Genomic DNA, 26,616 nt, shown 5'->3' on the forward strand with positions numbered 1-26,616 from the left:
TTCTTTTATGTTTTTTATTAATGAAACACAAATGTGAGTGGAACGATTTGTGTTTTTAAATGTACCTGTTGTTCTTTATTCCATGATAAGTTTGTTAATGACTGTGTCTTGTTTTTACTTTACTTAAGTTTTTTAAAGTGCGTCTCTGGCAGTTACACCTTAGTGCAATGTTGAGAGAGAGGGACGGAACAGGCTACACAAAATATAATTTTATTTTTTTATTAATGAAACACGAATGTGAGTGGAACGATTTGTGTTTTTAAATGTACCTGTTCTTCTTTATTCTTTGACTAGGGGGATAAGCCCCCTGCTCGCTTCGCTCGTCATAAATGGCAAGATTAAAGTGGGAATGTGGAGAATAAAATCAACGTGTCGACTTTAATCTTGTCGTAAACTTCGAGATTAAAGTAGGAATGTGGAGAATAAAATCAACGTGTCGACTTTAATCTTGTCATAAACGGTGTGATTAAAGTGTGAATGTGGAGAATAAAATTAACGTGTCGACTTTAATCTTGTCATAAACTGTGAGATTAAAGTGGGAATGTGGAGAATAAAATCAACGTGTCGACTTTAATCTTGTCATAAACGGTGTGATTAAAGTGTGAATGTGGAGAATAAAATTAACGTGTCGACTTTAATCTTGTCATAAACTGTGAGATTAAAGTGGGAATGTGGAGAATAAAATCAACGTGTCGACTTTAATCTTGTCATAAACTGTGAGATTAAAGTGGGAATGTGGAGAATAAAATCAACGTGTCGACTTTAATCTTGTCATAAACTGTGAGATTAAAGTGGGAATGTGGAGAATAAAATCAACATGTCGACTTTAATCTTGTCATAAACTGTGAGATTAAAGTGGGAATGTGGAGAATAAAATCAACGTGTCGACTTTAATCTTGTCATAAATTGTGAGATTAAAGCGGGAATGTGGAGAATAAAATCAACGTGTCGACTTTAATCTTGTCATAAACTGTGAGATTAAAGTGGGAATGTGGAGAATAAAATCAACGTGTCGACTTTAATCTTGTCATAAACTGTGAGATTAAAGTGGGAATGTGGAGAATAAAATCAACGTGTCGACTTTAATCTTGTCATAAATTGTGAGATTAAAGCGGGAATGTGGAGAATAAAATCAACGTGTCGACTTTAATCTTGTCATAAACTGTGAGATTAAAGTGGGAATGTGGAGAATAAAATCAAAATTTTGACTTTAATCTTGTCATAAACTGTGAGATTAAAGTGTGAATGCGGAGAATAAAATCAACATGTCGACTTTAATTTTGTCATAAACGGCGTGATTAAAGTGGAATGTGGAGAATAAAATCAACGTGTCAACTTTAATCTTGTCATAAACTGTGAGATTAAAGTGTGAATGCGGAGAATAAAATCAACATGTCAACTTTAATTTTGTCATAAACGGCGTGATTAAAGTGGGAATGTGGAGAAAAAAATCAACGTGTCGACTTTAATTTTGTCATAAACAGCGAGATTAAAGTGGGAATGTGGAGAATAAAATCAATGTTTCGACTTTAATTTTGTCATAAACAGCGAGATTAAAGTGGGAATGTGGAGAATAAAATCAATGTTTCGACTTTAATCTTGTCATAAACTGTGAGATTAAAGTGTGAATGCGGAGAATAAAATCAACATGTCAACTTTAATCTTGTCATAAACTGTGAGATTAAAGTGGGAATGTGGAGAAAAAAATCAACGTGTCGACTTTAATTTTGTCATAAACAGCGAGATTAAAGTGGGAATGTGGAGAATAAAATCAATGTTTCGACTTTAATCTTGTCATAAACTGTGAGATTAAAGTGGGAATGTGGAGAATGAAATCAACGTTTCAACTTTAATCTTGTCATAAACTGTGCGATTAAAATGGGAATGTGGAGATTAAAATCAACGTGTCGACTTTAATCTTGTCATAAACTTCGATATTAAAGTGTGAATGTGGAGAATAAAATCAACGTGTCGACTTTAATCTCGACATATAGGTTTTTTTTTCTTCACTATGTCCGTATTTATTTTTTGTTTTTACTTTATTTCAATATTTTTAAAGTGCGCCTCTCTCTCGCGCGCTGACAGTTACACCTTAGCGCTATGATGATGGAGCGACTGAATAGGCTGCACAAAATGTTTCATAGTTTTTGTTACTAAGTGCATTCTTTAAAAAAAAATGCTTGACAGAATTCTGGGGCAAGGAGACATTTTTTGAAACTTTTGTCTATTGAAGAAATTGAAAGGGGTCTTTTTAGACCGACACTTCAGACTTTGGGGACAAGTATTCAGTGTTACCATCCAAACATGGACAGCGGCTCAGCTGTGGAGATTCATGACTCCCAGTTGAAATTGCAAACATCGTCCCTGCACCGGGGGTTCCACAGACAACTACTTTTTGTGGTTCAGTGCTTTTTACACATTTGTTTCGATATAAATATTATAGAACTATACATCTTATTTAAGTTTGTTTTTCAAGGTATTTACAGTCATATGAAAAAGTTTGGGAACCCCTCTCAGCCTGCATAATAATTGACTCGACTTTCAACAATAAAGATCACAGTGGTACGTCTTTCATTTAATAGGAACATTTGAGCACTGCGGTGTTTTCTGAACAAAGATTTTTAGTGACGCAGTATTTAGTTGTATGAAATTAAATCAAATGTGAAAAACTGGCTGTGCACAAATGTGGGTCCCCTTGTCATTGTGCTGATTTGAATGCCTGTCACTGCTCAATGCTGATTACTTACAACACCAAATTGGTGTGATGAGCTTATTAAGCCTGAACTTCATAGACAGGTGTGTCCAATCAGGAGATATAAAGGGATTTAAGGTGGTCAATTACAAGTTGTGCTTCCTTCCCTTTGACTCTCCTTTAAAGAGTGACAACATGGGATCCTCAAAGCAACTCTCCAAAGATCTGATAACAAAGATTGTTGACTCTCCTGGTTTAGGAGAAGGCTACAAAAAGCCATCTCAGAGGTTTAAACTGTCAGTTTCAACTGTAAAGAATGGAATCAGGAAATGGAAGGCCACAGGCACAGTTGCTGTTAAACCCAGCTGGTCTGGCAGGCCAAGAAAAATACAGGAGTGGCATATGAGCAGGATTGTGAGAATGGTTACAGACAACCCACAGATCACCTACAAAGACCTGCAAGAACATCTTGCTGCAGATGGTGTATCTGTACATCGTTCTACAATTCAGCACAGTTTGAACAAAGAACATCTGTATGGCAGGGCGATGAGAAAGAAGCCCTTTCCGCACTGGCGCCACAAACAGAGTCGCTTGTTCTATGCCAATGCTCATTTAGACAAGCCAGATTTATTTTGGAACAAAGTGCTTTGGACTGATAAGACAAAATGGAGTTATCTGGTCATAACAAAAAGCGCTTTGCATGGCGGAAGAAGAACACCACATTCCAAGAAAAACACCTGCTACCTACTGTCACATTTGGTGGAGGTTCCATCATGCTGTGGGGCTGTGTGGCCAGTTCAGGGACTGGGGCCCTTGTTAAAGTCGAGGGTCTGATGAATTCAACCCAATATCAACAAATTCTTCAGGATAATGTTCAAGCATCAGTCACAAAGTTGAAGTTACGCAGGGGTTGGACATTCCAACAAGACAACGACCCAAAACACAGCTGGAAATCTACAAAGGCATTCATGCAGGGGGAGAAGTACAATGTTCTGGAATGGCCGTCACAGTAACCCTGACTTGAATATCATCGAAAATCTATGGGATGATTTGAAGCAGGCTGTCCTTCAAATTGAACTGAACTGGAGAGATTTTGTATGAAGAATGGTCAACAATACCTCCATCCAGAATCCAGACACTCCTCAAAGGCTATAGGAGGACAGCGTCTAGAGGCTGTTAGATTTGAAAAGGAGGCTCAACTAAGTATTGATGTCATATCTCTGTTGGGGTGCCCACATTTATGCACCTGTCTAATTTTGTTATGATGCATATTACATATTTTCTGTTAATCTAATACACTTAATGTCACTGCTGAAATCCTACTGTGTCCATAAGGCATGTCAGATATTAAAAGGAAGTTGCTACTTTGAAAGCTCTGCCAATGAGAAGCAAAAATCCAAAGAATTAAGAGGGGTGACATATCATGGAGGGTGGGTGCGTCTGGGGAAATGTCATTTAATTCAATAAGCATATCTGTACTAAAGCGGTTTTGTTTTTTTGAGACGTGATTCCGTTGCCTTTGCTGACACCGACTGCTGGCAGAGTGGAGCACAGCTATATATATATATATATATATAAAAAATATATATATAAAAAATATATGTGTATATGTATATATAATATATCTGTATATGTGTGTATATGTGTGTGTATATGTGTATATGTATATATATATGACAGCAACACTCATAACAATGACAACACAATTACATTGACAATCATGTTACGTTATATTTAAAATGTTTCCTTTACTTTTTCATAACCTCTTTAACACACTACTTCTCCGCTGCGAAGCGCGGGTATTTTGCTAGTATATATATATATTTATTGTGCATTTTGTTTTTTGTTGTTCGTTTAATATAATTACGCACCTATTTTACATATCACCTGTTTTTGTGAGCTTAATTAAACCATCAATTGTGGGGAAAATTTTTATTTGTTAGAGGTACGGCTTGATATTTAGATTCAGCTCAGTAAATTATCCAGGCCACAGGTCTTGGAAGTGTAGCTGCCGGCCGGGTAAGAGGTCGGCCGTTACAAAGTTTGAAGATGATGCCAAGATAGGTGGATTAGCAGATAATTTGGAATCCATTATATCATCACAGAAGGACTTTGATAGCATACAGGTTTAGGCAGATTTGTGGCAGATGAAATTTAATGTCAGTAAATGTAAAGTATTACACATAGGAAGTAAAAATGTGAGGTTTGAATACACAATGGGCGGTCAGAAAATCGAAAGTCCATCTTATGAGAAGAATTTAAGAGTCACAGTGGACTCTAAGCTATCAACTGCCAGACAGTGTTCAGAAGCCATTAAGAAGGCTAACAGAATGTCAGGTTATATAGCGCCTTGATGTGTGGAGTACAAGTCACAGGAGGTTCTGCTCAAGGCTTTATAACACACTGGTGGGGCCTCATCTAGAGTCCTGTGTTCAGTTTTGGTCTCCAGGCTACAAAAAGGACATAGCAACACAAGAAAAGGTCTAGGGAAGAGCGACAGGGCTGATTAGGGGGCTACAGAGGATGAGTGATAAGGAAAGATTGAAGGATTTCAGAGTCGTCGTGGACATTTCACTATCTACATCCGGACAGTGTCCAGATGCCATTAACAAGGCTAACAGAATGTCAGGTTATATAGCGCCTTGATGTGTGGAGTACAAGTCACAGGAGGTTCTGTTCAAGTCTTTATAACACACTGGTGGGGCCTCATCTGGAGTACTGGGTGACGTTTGGGTCTCCAGGGTATAAAAAGGACATAGCAGCACAAGAGAAAGTCCATAGAAGAGCAACTAAGATGATTCCAGGGCTACAGGGGTTGAATTATTAGGGAAGATTAAAAGAGCTGAGCCTTTACAGTTTAAGTACAAGAAGATTAAGAGGTGACCTGATTGAAGCGTTTAAAATTATGAAGGGAATTAGTGCAGTGGATCAAGACTGTTATTTTAAAATGAGTTCATCAAGAACGCGGGGACACAGTTGGAAACTTGTTAAGGGTAAATTTCTCACAAACATTAGGAAGTTTATCTTCACACAAAGAACGATAGAAACTTGGAATAAGCGACCAAGTAGTGTGGTAGACAGTAAGACATTGGGGACTTGCAAAATGTGACTTGATGTTTTTTTGGAAGAAATAAGTGGATAGGACTGGTGAGCTTTGTTGGGCTGAATGGCCTGTTCTCATCTGGATTGTTCTAATGTTCTTATTTATTTATGACGTATTGTTCCACACTTTATTAGAGGTTGCCTTGAGACTAATATTTACAGGTGAAATTAATGTGTAAAAGCTGAATCTGCTGTCTCCTCACTTATTAAAAATTCGAAGACAAAATGGTGTCTGTTGTTTTTTTTTTTTTTGAGTCTGTGCCTGAATAAGAAAACTGATGAATATTGTATGGCCTGGCTGGGGTTAGACTTGGGATTACCGGCCTGAATAAGCTTCCCAGTCCAGCCTTGGTTGTCACTGATTGTGAGTCTGGTTGGAACAAAAACCTGCGGCCACAGTGGGTCCCCAGGGCCGAGCACTGGTGTAAGACATCACCCGTTGTGATAAGTACGTCTCTTGGAGTACGCGGGAAAGCAGACTGCACCCGTGTTATTCATACGGTACTAGTGGGGTTTAAAGTGCTGGGCATTGGGTGCTAACGTGCTTAGGCTCTGTGTGTGTGTGTGTGTGTGTGTGTGTATATCTATGTACAGTGGTGCTTGAAAGTTTGTGAACCCTTTAGAATTTTCTAGATTTCTGCATAAATATGACCTAAAACATCATCAGATTGTCACTCAAGTCCTAAAAGTAGATAAAGAGAAACCAGTTAAACAAATGTGACAAAAATATTATACTTGGTCATTTATTTATTAAGGAAAATGATCGAATATTACATATTTGTGAGTGGCAAAAGTATGTGAACCTCTAGGATTAGCAAGTTAGTTTGAAGGTGAAATTCGAGTCCGGTGTTTTCAATCAATGGGATGACAATCAGGTGTGAGTGGGCACCCTGTGTTATTTAAAGAACAGGATCTATCAAAGTCTGCTCTTCACAACACATGTTTGTTGAAGTGTATCATGACACGAACAAAGGAGACTTCTGAGGACCTCAGAAAAAGAGTTGTTGATGCTCATCAGGCTGGAAAAGATTACAAAACCATCTCTAAAGAGTTTGGACTCCACCAATCCACAGTCAGACAGATTGTGTACAAATGGAGGAAATTCAAGACCATTGTTACCCTCCCCAGGAGTGGTCAACCAACAAAGATCACTCCAAGAGCAAGGCGTGTAATAGTCGGCGAGGTCACAAAGGACCCCAGGGTAACTTCTAAGCAACTGAAGGCCTCTCACATTGACTAATGTTCATGTTCATGAGTCCACCATCAGGAGAACACTGAACAACAATGGTGTGCATGGCAGGGTTGCAAGGAGAAAGCCACTGCTCTCCAAAAAAGGCATTGCTGCTCGTCTGCAGTTTGCTAAAGATCACGTGGACAAACCAGAAAGCTATTGGAAGAATGTTTTGTGGACGGATGAGAACTTTTTGGTTTAAATGAAAAGCGTTATGTTTGGAGAAAGGAAAACACTGCATTCCAGCATAAGAACCTTATCCCATCTGTGAAACATGGTGGTGGTAGTATCATGGTTTGGGCCTGTTTTGCTGCATCTGGGCCAGGACGGCTTGTCTTCATTGATGGAACAATGAATTCTGAATTATATCAGAGAATTCTAAAGGAAAATGTCTGGACATCTGTCCATGAACTGAATCTCAAGAGAAGGTGGGTCATGCAGCAAGACAACGACCCTAAGCACACAAGTCGTTCTACCAAAGAATGGTTAAAGAAGAATAAAGTTAATGTTTTGGAATGGCCAAGTCAAAGTCCTGACCTTAATCCAATCAAAACGTTGTGGAAGGACCTGAAGCAAGCAGTTAATGTGAGGAAACCCACCAACATCCCAGAGTTGAAGTCTGTTCTGTACGAATGAATGGGCTCAAATTCCTCCAAGCCAGTGTGCAGGACTGATCAACAGTTACTGGAAACATTTAGTTGCAGTTATTGCTGCAAAGGGGGGTCACACCAGATACTGAAAGCAAAGGTTCACATACTTTTGCCACTCACAAATATGTAATATTCAATCATTTTCATTAATAAATAAATGACCAAGTATAATATGTTTGTCTCATTTGTTTAACTGGTTTCTCTTTATCTACTTTTAGGACTTGAGTGAAAATTTGATGATGTTTTAGGTCATAGTTATGCAGAAATCTAGAAAATTCTAAAGGGTTCACAAACTTTCAAGCACAACTATATGAGTGTGTTAATCTTAAACCCGGCAACGAACTTGATGAGTAAACTCAGCCCAGAAGAAAACATCCATCCATCCCGCCGAATCTGAACACAGGGTCACGGGGGTCTGCTGGAGTCAATCCCAGCCAACACAGGGCACAAGGCAGGAACCAATCCCGGGCAGGGTGCCAACCCACCGCAGGACACATACAAACACACCAAGCACACACACATTAGGGCCAATTTAGAATCGCCAATGCACCTGACCTGCATGTCTTTGGACTGTGGGAGGAAACCCACGCAGACACGGGGAGAACATGCAAACTCCACACAGGGAGGACCCTTGAAGTGAACCCAGGTCCCCAGGTCTCCCAACTGTGAGGCAGCAGCGCTACCCACTGTGCCACCGTGCCGCCCCTGAAGAAAACAGGTAAAGGGAAGTATGACGATAACACAGTGTCCAAGCCAAAGGGTCTGAATACTGATGTTAAACCTGATAACACAATTCATTTTTTTAGAAATTTGCAAAACTATCTGAGGTCCTTTCTATGCTCTGCCATTCTGAATTACTAAGTGTGGCTTCATGATGGGAAAAAAATAATTGAAATGATTTTAGCACAAAGCTGCAACAAAACAAAATGTGAGAAAAGTGAAGACTTTGTGAAGGAGCTGAGTGTGTTGCAAGGATATGGAAAAGAGCCGATGAGCACATCCTTCATGGCGACTTGTGGAAAGTATGAGGTTCTGGTGGTGCGGTGGCTGCTGCTGCTGGGTGCCAACTTTAAAAACTGTGCCACCATGCTGCCCACAGAGTGAAACACTGGTGCCATAACTGCAGAAAGCAAAAACAGAAAGGTGACATGACTTAAACAGTAAAGACGGCGCTTCATCCTGCGTCCTGTTATATGAAAGAGGGAGGATCGAGAAGACACGACAGACCTGTGCTGGTAGCAGAAAAGGAGGCTTTGATCGTTTATAAGACACCTGACAAGTAGAGTGTCCATTTTTAAAAAATATGACGCACATATCTGATACATTGCTGATTGATCCAAAAAATCGATGAGCTTTTAACTGCACCGACTGTAGGCCACATTAACAAAGAAACACACAAAACGGTAAGAAAAACACCAGAAACCGATGTAAAAATGGTGTGGGGCATCAACCCGGGCCTGGGCTGGGTCTTAATATGAGCCCCTAAGTCAAAGAGAGTGGACTTCAGCTCTCTGATCACACGTACCTTTATCATCTGGGAGAGATCGCCGGCGTCCGCTAATTCGAGAACGATGTTCAGTACATTGTCTTCAATGAAGGAGTCCAAGTATTTAATGATATTGGGGTGGTTCAGTTGCTGCAGAGAAAGAAAACGTAAAGGAGAAAGAGTTAGGGCATGCGAATTCATATTTCACAATGACACGAATCTCAAGGGTTAACACAATCACAAGAGGACAGGTAAAGCACAGTGAGAGAAAATGAACACCTAGAAAATATCTTATACAGAGTAAATAATGATAATACACAGATATAAATGCAAGGTGCTATAATAGATATAAAACAACTGAATAAGATAAGGCGCTATATTTCACCCAACCCGACACAGATTCACACGGAGGCACGTGTAAAATAAAACAAATATTTATTTTTCTTCAGCTGGAAGGCACGTCTTCCCCGTGTCCCCCAACCACAACACAGACCCAAGCACAAACTCAAATATAACCAAAACTCTCCTCTCTTCTACCACCACTCCTCCCAGGCAACCTTGTCCTCCTCCACCCGACTCTGGCCACTGAGTGGTGGTCGCTGGCTCCTTTTATAGTCCACCCTGAAGTGCTCCAGATTAGTTGATCGTCGAGTTCCGGCTGCACTTCCGGGTGTGACGAATATGCTGCCCACACAGGCTCAGGAGTCCCAGTTACAGCACCCCCTGGTGGTTTCTGCAGGACCCAACAGGGCTGCACCCAACTTCTATTCCCATGGAGCCCTGCTGGAAACCGAGGCACCGCTCCAACCCAGGGGGGCGGCCATCTAGTGTCCAGGGGGAGGTATTGCACCGTTCAGGGCTGCTCCCCCTGAATATAGAGTGCATAGGCATGGACCCCGGCCGCCTGCCATAACAGATATGTAAGGCGCTACATGATAGGGAGGGGCTGCTTCAACTATAATAATAAATAATAATAAAAAGCATAGAGAGATGAAAGGGAAAATATACAGATAGAAATGAAAGGCACTATATAAAGGATATGTAGATAGACATGACAAGGAAAATGTAACAGACAGACAGATAGATATGAAAGGCACTATATAATAGATAGATACATATGAAAGGCACTATATAAAGGATAGATAGATAGATAGATAGATAGATAGATAGATAGATAGATAGATAGATAGATAGATAGATAGATAGATAGATAGATAGATAGATAGATAGATAGATAGATATGAAAGGCACTATATAAAGGATATGTAGATAGACATGACAAGGAAAATGTAACAGACAGACAGACAGATAGATATGAAAGGCACTATATAATAGATAGATAGATATGAAAGGCACTATATAATAGATAGATAGATAGATAGATAGATAGATAGATAGATAGATAGATAGATAGATAGATAGACAGACAGACAGACAGACAGAAAAGGCGCTATACAATACACAGAGATGGTAGACTATTTTTAGACGTATATGTACGGCTCTCTATCACCACATTTCAGGTATTCCACCTTTCTAACAAGACCAGCATTAAATAAAGGCCCTCATTTGATATTTTATTGCATTTTTCGCAGCTCTAGTAAGGAAAAGGAAACCTTGAGACCTGGGAAAGGATTTCCAATCCCTGATGCTTAATACAAAAGCACATGATCCTCCAGCTTCTACGGTTTCCCCTAATTGTTTCCTTTCCATGTATTTTTAACATCTTTTGTACTTGGCAGCAGATCCCGGCCGTCTCTTTTTGATCCGACTGCCAAGGCCACACCATGGATCAGTAGCCTGATAATGCGCCCCCATTGGGTATTAAGGTACCACCCAAGGCTCTCATTAGAATTGCAGTTTTACCAATCATTTAGTTCAAGGCGTCAAAGGTCCCCTTTGTTCTTATTATTCATTACATTTCATTTTTTGACCCCCTCCATTCCCTGAACCCCCCCACTCCCTTCCAAATCTCAAATGATATAAGATATAAAAGATTTTCCTCACTTTTGCTTTAGTGGGCCCTCCACACAAGCAGACACTCATTGCATCAGACTATTCAGGAAATTGTAACCAGACTCCCTCACATGTCAGCCTCTGACTCCAGTCCTGGAGAAGAAGTGTGAATGTGCAACGCTGCACAAATTAAACCTTTCGTTTATTATTATGTATATAGTGCCATTCACATTTAATCAATTCATTAGAGCTAATCAGAACTTCTGTTACTTGGGCCAAAAATAAAAGTGTAAAACAAAAGGAATAAAAGCCAGGCAGACTGTGACAGTAGATGTGACAAGGGCAAGCTGGGGGTGAATAAATAAATAAAGCCAAGTCGAGACAGTTGAGAAAATATCACGGCGTGAATAAGGATGAAGTGCTGTAGCAGATAAGGTCACGGAGGAAAAGGTGAGCCGCCGCCAGCGTCTCGGCACTCAGCCAGTGCTGCAAAAGACACAGAAAATCACGCAGTGAGGGAAAGTGTTAGAGGGTCCACTTATCGCTACAAATGACAGAACATGTTGGAGTAATAAACCAGAACCAGGGAAGGATTCAAAAAAGCAGAGGCACCTATTTGACTTACTGAACACACCGCAATTGTAAAAAAATGATTAGAGGAGAATGAAAAAACAGAGGAGAAGAACTTACAACACATTTTTAAAAATTCGCATCTATCTAACTACCTAGCAAGCTGTTATATAGTGCCTTTCACATCTATCTATCTATCTATCTATCCATCTATCTATTATATAGTGCCTTTCCTATCTATCTATCTATCTATCTATCTATCTATCTATCTATCTATCTATCTATCTATCTATCTATTATATAGTGTATTTCCTATCTATCTATCTATCTATCTATCTATCTATCTATCTATCTATCTATCTATCTATCTATCTATCTATCTATCTATCTATCTATCTATATAGTGCCTTTCCTATCTATCTATCTATCTATCTATCTATCTATCTATCTATCTATCTATCTATCTATCTATCTATCTATCTATCTATCTATCTATCTATCTATTATATAGTGCCTTTCCTATCTATCTATCTATCTATCTATCTATCTATCTATCTATCTATCTATCTATCTATCTATCTATCTATCTATCTATCTATCTATCTATCTATCTAGTGCCTTTCCTATCTATCTATCTCTCTATCTATCTATTATATAGTGCCTTTCACATCTATCTATCTATCTATCTATCTATCTATCTATCTATCTATCTATCTATCTATCTATCTATCTATCTATCTATCTATCTATCAAGTGCCATTCACATCTATCTACAGTATCTATCTATCTATCTATAAAGAATATTCCATATTTTATGATTATATAACATTGAATCATAGTGCATTGAATTTGTCTTTTTTTTGCCACTGATCAACAGAGAAAGACTCTTTAATGTCAAAGTGACAACTGATCTCTACAGGGTGCTTTACTTTAATCACAAACATAAAACACAATATAATTATTCTCCAAGTTGCTGAATATCCAGTTAAATCAATCATGGAGTAATGGAAAAACTATAGCAGAGCTGTAAATGTGCTAGAGCAGACCAACAGCAAAAAGCGAAGACGACGAGTGAGATGATTGTGTGATTTGGGCCGATACAAGAAATAACTTGTTGTTGTTGAATCCACATGTTTGACAGTATGAGGTAATCTGAATACTTTCAGGTTTGACCCCTCTGTCATGTCCCCTCAAATATCTGAAAGGATCTGACAATTTTCTTAATCCACAGGTTTTTCCCGTTTGCTAAGTCCCCTCAAATATATGAAGGGGTCTGAAGACTTTCTGAATCAACAATGTTGACCATCTCTCATGTCCCCTCAGATATCTTAAGGGGTCTGAATAATTTCTGAATGCACAGGTTTGACCTGTCTGTAATGTCCCCTCAAATATCTGAAGGGGTCTGAGGACTTTCTGATTCTACAGGTTTGACCATCTTTCATGTCGCCGTGAAATAGCTGTAGGGGTCTGAATACTTTCTGAACCTACAAGTTTGACCGTCTGTCATTTCCCTTTGGATATCTGAAGGGGTCTAAGTACTTTCTGAATCTACAGGCTTGACTGTCTCTCGTGTCCTCTCAAATATCTGAATGGGTCTGAGAAGTTTCCAGAATTACAGGTCTGACCATCTCTCATGTCCCCTCAAATATTAGAAGGGGTCTAAATACTTTCTGAACCTACAAGTCTGACCATCTCTCATGTCCCTTTTAAATAGCTGTAGGGGTTTGAATACTTTCTGAACTGACAAGTCTGACCCCTCTGTCATGTCCCCACAAATATTAGAAGGGAGTCATAAATACTTTTATGAATCTACAGGTTTGGCCCTGTTATGTCCTCTCAAATATCTGAAGGGGTCTGACGACTTTCCAAATCTACAGGTTTAACCATGTCTCATGTCCCCTCAGGTATCTGAAGGAGTCTGAAGACTTTCTGAATCTGCAAGTTTGATTGTCTCTCATGCCCCCTGAGATATCTAAAGGGGTCTGAAAACCTTCTTAATCCACAGGTTTTTCCTGTTTGTGAAGTCCCCTCAAATATATGAAGGGGTCTGAAGACTTTCTGAATCTACGGGTTTGACCATCTTTCATGTCCCCGTTAAACAGCTGTAGGGGTTTGAATACTTTCTGAATCCACAAGTTTGACCCCTCTGTCATGTCTCCACAAATATTAGAAGGGGGTCACAAATACTTTTATGAAACTACAGGTGTTACCCTCTTATGCCCTCTCAAATATCTGAAGGGGTTCTGAATACTTTTTTAATCCACAGGCTTGACAATCTCTCATGTCCCCTCAGATATTAGAAGGGGCCTAAATACTTTCTGAACCTACAAGTTTGACCATCTCTCATGTCTCCTCAGATACCTGAAATTGTCTGAAGACTTTCTGGATCTACAGGTTTGACCCATTTGTTAAGTCCCCTCAGATATCTGAAGAGGTCTAAATACTTTCTGAACCTACAAGTTTGACCCGTCTGCCATGTCCCCTCAGATATTAGAAGGGGCCTAAATACTTTCTGAACCTACAAGTTTGACCATTTCTTGTGTCCCCTCAAATATTAGCAGGGGTCTAAAAACTTTCTGAACCTACAAGCCTGACCATCTCTCACGTCTCCTCAGATACGTGAAGTTGTCTGAAGACTTTCTGAATCTACAGGTTTGACCCATCTGTTAAGTCCCCTCAGATATCTGAAGAGGTCTAAATACTTTCTGAACCTACAAGTTTGACCCGTCTGTCATGTCCCCTCAGATATTAGAAGGGGCCTAAATACTTTCTGAACCTACAAGTTTGACCATTTCTTGTGTCCCCTCAAATATTAGCAGGGGTCTAAATACTTTCTGAACCTACAAGCCTGACCATCTCTCATGTCTCCTCAGATACCTGAAGTTGTCTGAAGACTTTCTGAATCTACAGGTTTGACCCATCTGTTAAGTCCCCTCAGATATCTGAAGAGGTCTAAATACTTTCTGAACCTACAAGTTTGACCCGTCTGTCATGTCAACTCAGATATTAGAAGGGGCCTAAATACTTTCTGAATCCTACAGGTTTGACCCATCTGTTAAGTCCCTTCATATATCTGAAGGGGTCTGAAGACTTTCTGAATCCACAGGCTTGATCATCTCTCATGTCTCCTCAGATATCTGAAGTTGTCTGAAGACTTTTTTAGTCTGCAGGTTTGACCCAACTGTGAAGTCCCCTCATATATCTGAAGGGGTCTGAAGACTTTCTGAATCCATAGGCTTGATCATCTCTCATGACCCCTCAGATATTACAAGGGGCCAAAATACTTTCTGAACCTACAAGTTTGACCATCTCTTGTGTCCCCTCAAATATTAGAAGGGGTTTTAAATGCATTTTGAACCTACATGTCTGACCATCTCTCATGTCTCCTCAGATATCTGAAGTTGTCTGAAGACTTTTTTAATCCACAGATTTGACCCATCTGTGAAGTCCCCTCATATATCTGAAGGGGTCTGAAGATTTTCTGAATCCAAGTGGTGGCTCTAAGGCTAGGGATATGCACTGGCAATCAGAAGGTTGCTGGTTCGAATCCCGTAAATGCCAAAAGGGACTCTGCTCTGTTGGGTCCTTCAGCAAGGCCCTTAACCTGCAATTGCTGAGCGCTTTGAGTAGTGAGAAAAGTGCTATATAAATGCAAAGAATTATTATTATTATAAAGTTTGACCCGTCTGTCATGTCCCCTCAGATATCTGAAGGGGTCTGAAGACTTTCTGAAGGCATTGTACCCCAGAGATGTTCCATTAACAGGTGACCTAGCGTCTCTCAGAAACAACAGGTTAGCGTCCCTGGCCAGTGGGCTTCTTGGAAGGACCTCTAATGGCCTCGTCAGCCCACCAGGACAGAGTGAAATTGCAGAGCTGACATGATCCAACTTCACCACATCTACAAATGGCTAATGAAGGCAGATACACCTGAGCTGTGCGTTTTAAGACAACAGACAGAATCTCTTTTATTTTATTTTTTTTTGTTGCCGACAAGTGGTCTTGTGTGAGTTGAACTTGGCCCACTGAACAATGATCAGTCCAAAAACAGAAATTAATTAATAAATGATCTAATGTTTTGATCACTGGAGAATTCGCCCTTTGATATAATCTGTCTTCTGCCATAAAAATTTAATTTCTCTGCTGTAAACTCACCTTGCTTGATGTGTCAGTAAATAATGGAGGTTCAGCAGGAGGAGAAAAAAAAGAAAAAAAGAAAACTTTTGAGCTTCGAGTTTGAATTCGGAAAGCCAAAACGTTTGTCTGTTGCACGGGGTCTCTTCTTCCAGACGCGTGATTGAGCGTTTGAAGTCACAGCAGACTTGCATACTAATGACGGCGAAAAACGGAGCCCTTTGAAGACGCCTGGGAGTTAGTGACGGCCTGTCACAATAAGGCATCTCGCGCTGTTAGATCTCTGTCATCGTTCTCAATTCTTCTTAAAACAAATGTGGATAAATGCTTACTTATTAGTCATTTCCTCGCCTTGTTTTATTTTGGCAACTTCAGAGGTGATAGGAGTGGATTCAGTGTGGGGGGACGGGGGGTTACTTGATTTTATTCATTCAAAGTTGGGCTTTCTTTACATTTTCTACAAAGACGCAGTTTGTCTATCAAGTTCAAAAACTGATTTGTTCTTGATAAATTTCCGTTGAATAACCTCTGTATTATACGTAGCATGGATTAGTAATGGAAAATGTGCAAGAAAAAGATGTAAAACAAAGCCTTAAATATCCATCGAAAAAAACACAAAAAAAAAGTCTTAGGCCACCCTAATTTGGGACTTCACAACAAATGTGACTTCATGAGGCACAAGTACACCAGTGGTTCTCAACCAGTGCGGCGCGACCCCAAGTAACAAAAGAGGGGGCGCGAATGTTGCCATACGTGGCGTAATTTTGCTATTCGTAGGGAAATTTTAAACTTGTAGCAGTGTATCGGCAGCAAAAAATATAGGAATAAATTTTATTAGGGTTTCAAAAAAATGTTAGGGGGGGCGCGATTAAAACAGTTACAAAAACTCGGGTCACAAATACTTAAAAGGTTGAGAAACGCTGAAGTACACGATGAGCAAAAATAGCTGTGTCACGTATTTGTAATTTTAAAATGCATGTTTCACGTTAAATGTTTAAAGTCTAAATATTGCAACAGAAACTTGTCATTTGTCACCCTCTGAGGTCCATAGAGGCCTAAGACCCTAGTAAAGGATCAGAAAAACAGTCTAAAATGATACCCGACATGCTTACTGTATGTTTGACAGTTTGTCATTTGTAATCTTCAAGGTGTGGCTATTAGAGGGATAGGACCACCAGAGTACAGTATGTGAATTTCCCCTTGGGATTAATAAAGTATCTATCTATCTATCTATCTATCTATCTATCTATCTATCTATCTATCTATCTATCTATCTATCTATCTATCTATCAATTATATAGTGCCTTCTATTTATCTATCTATCTATTTGTTATATAGTGCCTTTCCTATCTATCTATCTATCTATCTATCTATCTATCTATCTATCTATCTATCAATTATATAGTGCCTTCTATTTATCTATCTATCTGTTATATAGTGCCTTTCCTATCTATCTATCAGTTAGAATATAACTGATAGATAGATAGGAAAGGCACTATATAACAGATAGATAGATAGGAAAGGCACTATATAACAGATAGATAGATAGATAAATAGAAGGCACTATATAATTGATATATAGATAGATAGGAAAGGCACTATATAACAGATAGATAGATAAATAGAAGGCACTATATAACTGATAGATAGATAGGAAAGGCACTATATAACAGATAGATAGATAGATAGAAGGCACTATATAATTGATAGATAGATAGATAGATAGATAGATAGATAGATAGATAGATAGATAGATAGATAGATAGATAGATAGATAGATAGGAAAGGCACTATATAACAGATAGATAGATAAATAGAAGGCACTATATATCTATCTGTTATATAGTGCCTTTCCTATCTATCTATCTATCTATCTATCTATCTATCTATCTATCTATCTATCTATCTATCTATCTATCTATCTATCTATCAATTATATAGTGCCTTCTATCTATCTATCTATCTATCTATCTATCTATCTATCTATCTATCTATCTATCTATCTGTTATATAGTGCCTTTCCTATCTATCTATCAGTTATATAGTGCCTTCTATTTATCTATCTATCTGTTATATAGTGCCTTTCCTATCTATCTATCTATCTATCTATCTATCTATCTATCTATCTATCTATCTATCTATCTATCTATCTATCTATCTATCTATCAGGAAAAAATCGCATATCAGAAATATGATCATACTTGTAATCAGTAACCTTGAAATGGCATAAAATCACACTCCACATGCCGATATTGTTCAGTACCAAGCACTAAACAGCTCTCTTTGGAGAACCCTTGGGTACCGCTGATTTAACTTTATGTTGCTCACGCAGTCCCGATTGAGGCACATGACCTGCATTGTGAGGGAGCGTCAGTTACGGCACTACGGCCATGTGGCGTGATTACCTGAGGGTGATCTGGCTTACAGGACCCTCATTGTTGAGGACTTGAGTGGCTGGACCAGGCAATGTAACACCTGGCTGCGGCAGACAGATGGTCATTTCTGGAGGGTGGGACTGGACCGTGTGTCTGCCTGAGTGGGTTACCAACTGGGACCCCGAGCTGTTTCGTCACGTAGTGGGTATGGCACCGTGCTGTAGCAGTGCAGGCTCCCCCAACCTGACCTGACCTGGTATAACAAAACCTTACTAAGGATTCCTTATGGTGAAGTATGGGAGGAGGCCCAAGGGAGACGGAGGGGTGACACCATGGGTTACCACACTGGGTGACACCAACCCTAAATTAGATACATTGTTAATTTACTGTAACTTTTGTCTGATTACATGAACAGTAGAACATTGGGCGCTTGTATTTTCTGTTAAAACGCATAGAAGCAGACAACATTTCCTTGTCTGGGATCTCGTAATCCTTCACTCATCCACACCTGCTAAACGAAGTCCTAAATTTGGGAGCATTTCGAGCGAAAGACGAGCACCCAGCAAACCGAGGAACTTCATATAGAAACCCCAAAAGCAGGCAATTTATCACAACTTATATCGACTACAAGAAACACGCCTGCCGTTTGAGAGCTTGGGCTGCAGCACACCCACCATAGCGGCAGCACTGGCAAGGATCAAAAAATGTAACGACTGATAATCAGAGGAAATCACGCAGAGGGGTGTGTGCCAGACGTGTTCCCAATCAATGAAGTTCAGGGCAAAGGCTTTTGGCAGTTAATCAATCATCTCGAGCCATTCAACGGAGAAGAAGCAAGAGCTGCAAACTCAGGTAGCCACAGTCAATCAGCTCACACTCGCAGCCGACGTTTGAACTGCTCTAGCAATCAAGAGTCATATCCCAATAACGTGCTGCTGCATAGATGAAGACTGACAGATAATCGGTGGTACGTGAGAAACTACATTTTCCAGGCAGCTGCTGAGGTGTGATAGGCAAACTGCTGGAAGTGAAGACTCGCCGACAAATTGGGGTTGTGTGTTCATGATACACAGTGGTTCAAAAATAGGGACCCCCGGGGCTGTTACAACCGACAACAACAGTCCTTCAGTCCGTCATTTCCCAACTTGCTTAGTCCTAAACAGAGTCATGGGGGTCTGCTGGAGCTGATTCCAGCTAGCATATGGCGCAGGGCGGGGAACAAACTTTGGACAGGGTGCCAGTCCATTGCAGGGCACGCACTTGGGCCAGTTTAGAAATGCCAGTTCACCGAACTTGCATGTCTTTGGACGGTGGGAGAAACAGATGCAGACGTGGGGAGAACAAGCCAACTCCACGCAAGAAGGACTCTGGACGCAAACTCTAATCTTCTTAATGCGAGGGAGCAGCACTGCCACTACGCCACCGTGTAGGATAATACGAATGCTTGCCTTGTTAATTCTTGTCCATCTCTCACGTTATTCATGATGTTCATACAGCCCCCACCCTCTAACAAGACAAAAAAATGGAAGAAATCTTAGAAAAGGGAATTCAGAGGGAGAGAAGGTAGGTTGGGTGTGCAATTGGGTGTCAAAAAATGAGACACACAAAATGGAACACCAGCCATCCCCCTCACAGAGCTGAATGGCCAGTCTATCGTGGTCACCTCGGGAATACGACACAACCGTACAAGTGACGTTGCTCTGTCACCGTGCGCCTCGCCAAGTGCAGGCCGGAGCACCACCACAACTCTCAAGGTGACATGTAAGAATAGATGATACCACTCTCTAAATACAGAAACAATCGCATACTGTACGCTACGAGTCAAACGTTATAGAACACCTCCGTTATTCCAGTTTTTCTTCAGGTGTAATCAGTTGAAATGCAATGAATGACCTAAAATGGTGAAAAGGTAAATAGGAAACTGCCAGAGGTTTAAATTTATTGATTAGGTTAGCAAAAACTGCAAAAAAAAGGAAATTTCAGGATATTACAAACTAGCCGTCTCCCAGGGGCGGCACGGTGGCACAGTGAGTAGCGCTGCTGCCTCGCAGTTAGGAGACCCGGGTTCGCTTCCCGGGTCCTCCCTGTGTGGAGTTTGCATGTTCTCCCTGTGTCTGCGTGGGTTTCCTCCGGGTACTTCGGTTTCCTCCCACAGTCCAAAGACATGCAGGTTAGGTGCATTGGTGATCCTAAATTGTCCCTAGTGTGTGCTTGGTGTGTGTGTGTGTGTGTGCCCTGCGGAGAGCTGGCGCCCTGCCTGGGGTTTGTTTCCTGTCTTGTGCCCTGTGTTGGCTGGGATTGGCTCCAGCAGACCCCCATGACCCTGTAGTTAGGATATAGCGGGATGGATAATGGATGGATGGATGGATAGCCGTCCCCCACGGCTCGGCCCAAGTAGTAGTGAAACAAAACAAACTTCAAAAATCAATAAAAAAAATAATGTAACAATTTGAATCAAGAAGAATTTCTATTGCTAGCATTCGTATCCGAGGGCCTCTTGATATCCAATATTTTTAGTTTTGCTATCAGGAACGAGAATGGAGCTTTGATCTCTTTACCAAAAATGTAAAAAGTTGCCAAGGTATCTCTGGCCAAGCAGAAGGTAGGTGCACTCTAATGTCAAATGTTGCCACGTGGCTGTGATATCTCTGCCAATGAGCAGCTACCCTCTAAAACACACGTAGCTCTGATCAATCTCTGAAAAACGTCAAACGTTACTCCTTAACAATCTCCAGATGATAATGTCTGCTGAACAAACAGCTAAGCGCAGGCTGGCGCGTGAGTGAGTGAGGAGGGCCCTGCCCGGTTCCCTACTCCTGATGTTCCGCCTACCATTCCTCTCGGCCCCTTAGCCTCTCTCTCGGATTCACGCGAATAAATTGGTACCACAAACGAACTATGATACTTAATGTGATAAGAGAAGTCGCAAAATCAACCAGAATGTTCAAGCAAATTATAGAAAAAAACCCAATCTAAATCCGTTAAGTAGTCTCTCATGACAGACAGACAGATGTTGAATATTATACTGTACTAGCCTTCTCCCGTGGCTCCGCCCACATAGTAGTGAAACAGGACAAACTTTAAAAACCAATAAACAAAAATGTATCACTAGCTGAGCGGAGGAAAGTTACACTCCAAAACACTGAGGTATACCAACTCCCCATTCCTGACGTCACGCTTCCCTCTCCCCTCGACCTGCAGCCTCTGTCTCTCGGATTAGTGCAAATATTTCACTCCTGCAAGCAAACTATGATTCTTAGCGCAATGAGAGAAGTCACAAAATCAACCGGAATGTTCAAGCAAATTATAGAAAAAAAAAAGATCTAAATCCGTGAAGTAGTTCTCTCGTTCGCTAACTAAGCGGAGTTAAGGTTACGCCCCAAAGCAGACGCGTGAGTGAGGAGGGCCCCGCAGCCCGATGAGTCTCTCTTGGATTCGCGCTAATAAATCGGTACTGCAAGCGAACTATGATACTTGCGATGAGAAAGTCGCAAAATCAACCTGAATGTTCAAGCAAAGTATAGAGAAAAACCCAATCTAAATCCGTTAAGTAGTTCTCTCGTGAAAAGCAAACAGACAGACAGGCATTGAATTTTATACTGTATATACAGTATAGAGATGGGCCTTCTTCAGGGAACAACTAATAGGCTACAACCTACAGATGTTCTGCAGCAATTAACTCTTTCAGGGCTGATGTCGACTTTTGTCAAAATTCAGGGGTAGAGGACAGTAATCAGCTGTAAACTGCATCAAAACTCGACGTTACTTTTTAGTTCGACTCTCTTTCCTAGAAGAAAAGCTACATAGCTTTGCTGATTTTCTCTACTCGTGAGTGAGTAGTGAAGAGCAAACAACCTCTAAAATGGCTTCGACATCTGGCAAGAGACCAAAGCGAATGGCCAAAGCAAAATACTCAGTGGACCTTTTACGTAACAGGACTTTGACTTGTCGGACTCTGAGTTTGATGCAAGTGCTCTGGAGATGGATATCGAAAATGAAAGTGAGGTAACCAGCATCATCTTATCGGTCCCCCGCCGATTGTGGTGCTGAACACTTTCGGGTAGCTGATGCGCCTACAGCAGCGTTCGCCTGGGAGGGCCACCACTTATGATACAAGAGGTACAAACCATATTGTGTCACACTGCAACTGCCACCGCTCCGACCACCTGTTGTGCGAAGACAGCCAGGCAGCCAGCCCACCGTGTATTCCTGCTGACCATCAAGGTGTCCCAGCGCAGCCACTGCCGCCAGAGATGCCAAACATGCGCCAACAGCAGCCACAGCACATAGCAACAGACGTTTTATTTAGGTGTGAAACCATTGCTCTGTGTGCTTTTCAGAAAACTGAGTTTATTGGAAAAAATATTCAGCCCTCAAAGAGTTAAAGGAAATGAAACCCTGCAACTTGAAGCAAACAATTTGCACAGGTGTCCCAACTTCTGTTGATTACTTAAAAACCCCTCTGTGTGTCTTAAAGCAGCGTTGGACCAGACTGTGTTACTACACCCTCTGAAGTGCTACTTCAGTGTCGGTGAGATGAAACTGAAAGGGAAGCATTAGCTGAATCAAGTGACAGTGATGACAATGTGCATTGGTCATCACACGTTAAGGTGGATAGCGAAACTGATGCATATGACACTGAACGACCAAACTGCCATTATCTACCTGGCAAACAGTCAAGTGAGGATGGCTCCTTACCCGGATGGGAGGCTCCTAACAGGCAGACAGCCATCCTGGCCGGGGAGGAGAAAGGGATCAGACCTGGAAGAAAGGACCAAAAGGGATGGATGGCAGAAGTGTGAAAAGTCCATGTGAGGGGTTTAAGAGGTCCTGCACAATGCTGCAGGCCTTGCACACACTATGCAGACTATTGCAGACCCAGTAATGTTCTCTGCTGTTTTCACTATCCTTTGCGGGTACTTGCGGTCGGATATGTTGCAGTTGCCATACCAGACAGTGATGCAGCTGGTCAGAACACTCTCAATGGTGCCTCTGTAGAACATGGTGAGGATGGAAGGGGGAAGACTTGCTGGCTTCGGCCGCCTCAGGAAGTGTAGTCTCTGCTGGGCTTTCTCGATTAGTGATGAGGTGTTATGAGTCCATGTAAGTTTCTCAGTTATTTGCACACCCAGGAACTTGGTACTCCTAACAGTCTCCACGTCGAGACCATTGATGCTGAGTGGGATGTGGGAAGGATGTGATTTTCTGAAGTCCACGATTATCTTTTTTGTTTTGTCAACACAGAGAGATAGATTTTTGTCTTCACATCATGTAGACAGCCGTTCCACCTCATCTCTGTATGCTGTTTCATCATCCCTGCTTATCAGCCCCAGCACCGGTGTATCATCCACAAACTTGATGATGTGGTTGGTGTTGTGCGTGGCTGTGCAGTCGTGAGTCAGCAGGGTGAAGAGCAGTGAACTAAAACTTAATAGAGAGCTGCTCTGAAGTTCCCAGTAGCAAACAAAAAGGCCAGTGTTATAGATGAATCTTTTTTACACAATTTTTTTGCCTTTCTCCTTGCTTTGTCATTATTTTGTGTTTCTTTTTGTTAATATAAGTGGACTCATCTTTGATAAAGTTTCTTCTCTGGCTTTGTCCTTTAGGCCAGAGGTTTTTACAGTTTCCTCTCCCTCGAAGTTCATTTTTATAGATTTGTGACGTTTAAAGTGTAAGGAACATAAGAACATTAGATACCTGACAAACGAGTGGAGATTTCCTAAACTCTTCACGTAAATAAGTTATTCCTAGCTTCAGTCTTCAATGCACTTCTGCTGTTGTCCACGATTACGTGATTCACCGTTAAGTCAAAAGAATGTGGCTGGATCTCCTTAATCATCAATGCCTTTGAGGATTTTGAAGATCTGGATGAGGTCCCCCACGCAGTCGCCTCAGCTTGGGACTAAACAGATTTAACTCTCACGAAAATGTTCTTAATATCCTGGCCTGGCAGGAAACAGATAACTAATTTTTGAGACATACTGGGAGAAAGGCAAAATAAAACAAATAAAATATAAATGAAGTGACTGAAACCCAGACGAGAGGCAAAAAACAGACAAAAATCAGGCAAGATATGCAAAAAGAAAGTTTTTAAATTGTGTTTAAAGGATTTATCCATAGATTGGATAAAACTTGGTACAAAATCACATCTCGCCAATTAACCTGAAGTCTCGACCCCAGAGACCACGCCCCTAGAAACGTAGGATGCAACCCTAACGGCGGTTACGCACCTAAGATTCAGCCCTGATCATGACACTTAAGTCCCATGATGCACTTGGTTGCTCTCCTCCGCTCAGCTTCATGTGCTGCTATGTCTTTCTTGTAGCGTGGGTCGCACGCTCATGCGGTTTTGTAGTATACACCATATATTTTTGAACGATAATAAGGTAAGAATTACCACGAAAGCAAGCAACACAAAAAATCCTGAAACGGGGACGCCCACTGAAAAACAAAGTAATGGCGTGGAGGCATATGGGTAAAAATATCAAAGTTTGTCAAAATTCAACAATATAAAAAATTAAATCCTGATGTCCTAAAACCCCATAATTGATGTACAGATTGTAAAAATCCATCCAGGATTTCTCACAGAAAATGAATACACTTGGCTGGTCATAGCACCGTGTCCTTGTAGCACAGGTGGATGTTGTGCATTTGCTCCTTGCCTCTCCATCGATGTTCCTCCAGTTACTCCATTTTTTCCTCCCACATCCCTAAAGATCTCAACTTCCCAAACTGCTGTTCCTGCAGGTCAGATCAGCTGGGTAGCTCTATCCAGACTTCCCTGTCCCCAGCACTGCAGATCCCAAGTCTTTCTAGAGAATTCCCAGACGTCCCCCCCAAGCCAACCGAAAGATAAAAATCCCTCCAAGCATCTCCTGGGTCTGCTGCTGACACTCCAGGATTGGCTGATCCCTAATGATGCGACAAGTTATTTTAAATGGAGATTCCAAACTGTTCCTGCCTGAGGGGATGTAAGAGGACCCCAGGGTGTAGGGGTGGCCTGATCCCCCAACCCCCCACCCCCCACAATGCTTTTGGGATAAGCCTTGGATCTCAACCAACCACAAGTGGATTACGCAGGTTGGAGACTGTTAACTGTTAACAATCCATCGACCTTATTGATCAATTCTAGGATCACAGACACCCCCAATGTAAGGGTATCATGACAGCAATGCAGGTCGACACTTCAGAAGGATGAGAAGAGCCTGTCCACATCAGGTCAGTTTAGATCAAAAGAGAATTTACGAGATGATTATTTCACTCTAAAATTACAGGCTTAGCAATGAGTGGAGCAAGTTTAAGTGACAAGGCGCAAGCAGGGAGATGAGCCTGTGGGCACTTCCAGCACTCGTGCTATAATCTTTCTAGGTTGATGCATGTTGCAAAGATGAAAGCATGTCAGAGCTGCAGTAAAATTTATAATTCTCTCTCTCTTTTTCACTGACAGCTATACAAGTTCCTTATTTTGGTGTCCTCTGCTTCCTCCTGATTTCTTTTTTTTTTATGTCAAGAGTTGGAAAAGGGGGTAATAAATTGTGAATATTGTTATTGATCAAAATTTAGCCCAAGGCTGATGCCACAGCGTATAGTAAAATCCACAGCATAGGTGTCAGAGCGAGAAAAGATAATTAAAACGGAGTGTAACAGGTATGGAACAGGAGCCGTGATTAATGCCTCAAATTTATACACACACAGAGACACACTCTTATCTTTCTGCAGTTTCTTCTCCTTTCAGCAGTTCTTACAATGCACTGTGCCGCTCTTCAGCCCACCACATACTCATCCCACCACAAACATAGCCTGACGCATTCTAGCGAGATCAGCAGGACTCTTTTACAACCACGAGACACACAATGGCACTCGGACCACCATGTGCGGCAGGGGAAAGGAGGGATTCACTCGGTGGAGAATCTGAATCCAGATAATCAAATGCTTAATGCGTTAATCAAACAATCAAATATAAGTGTTCGAGGGGCAATATATACATAATGTCAGAGCTCACCTCGAACGTACTGGAGCAACAGGGGAGACCACTCTGATAAATAAATACAAGAGGTGCGAGAAGACAGACAGACAGACAGACAGATAGATAGATATGAAAGGCACTATATAACTGATAGATAGATAGATAGATAGATAGATAGATAGATAGATAGATAGATAGATAGATAGATAGATAGATAGATAGATAGATAAGAAAGGCACTATATAATAATGATAGATAGATAGATAGATAGATAGATAGATAGATAGATAGATAGATAGATAGATAGATAGATATGAAAGGCACTATATAACTGATAGATAGATAGATAGATAGATAGATAAGAAAGGCACTATATAATAATGATAGATAGATAGATAGATAGATAGATAGATAGATAGATAGATAGATAGATAGATAGATAGATAGATAGATAGATA

General features: G+C 40.9%; 1 protein-coding gene across 1 annotated transcript in view; it reads right to left on the bottom strand.

Annotated features, from left to right (window-relative positions):
- The window catches only part of nek6 (NIMA-related kinase 6), a 303,451-nt gene that overhangs the window by 150,497 nt on the left and 126,338 nt on the right, over positions 1 to 26,616 (bottom strand). The window contains exon 5 of the mRNA XM_051931987.1: positions 9,201 to 9,311. Within this exon, the coding sequence (XP_051787947.1) occupies positions 9,201 to 9,311 (111 nt within the window). The remainder of the gene's footprint in view (positions 1 to 9,200; positions 9,312 to 26,616) is intronic.

Source organism: Erpetoichthys calabaricus, chromosome 9 (assembly GCF_900747795.2).
Source record: "Erpetoichthys calabaricus chromosome 9, fErpCal1.3, whole genome shotgun sequence".
Taxonomy (NCBI): domain Eukaryota; kingdom Metazoa; phylum Chordata; class Cladistia; order Polypteriformes; family Polypteridae; genus Erpetoichthys; species Erpetoichthys calabaricus.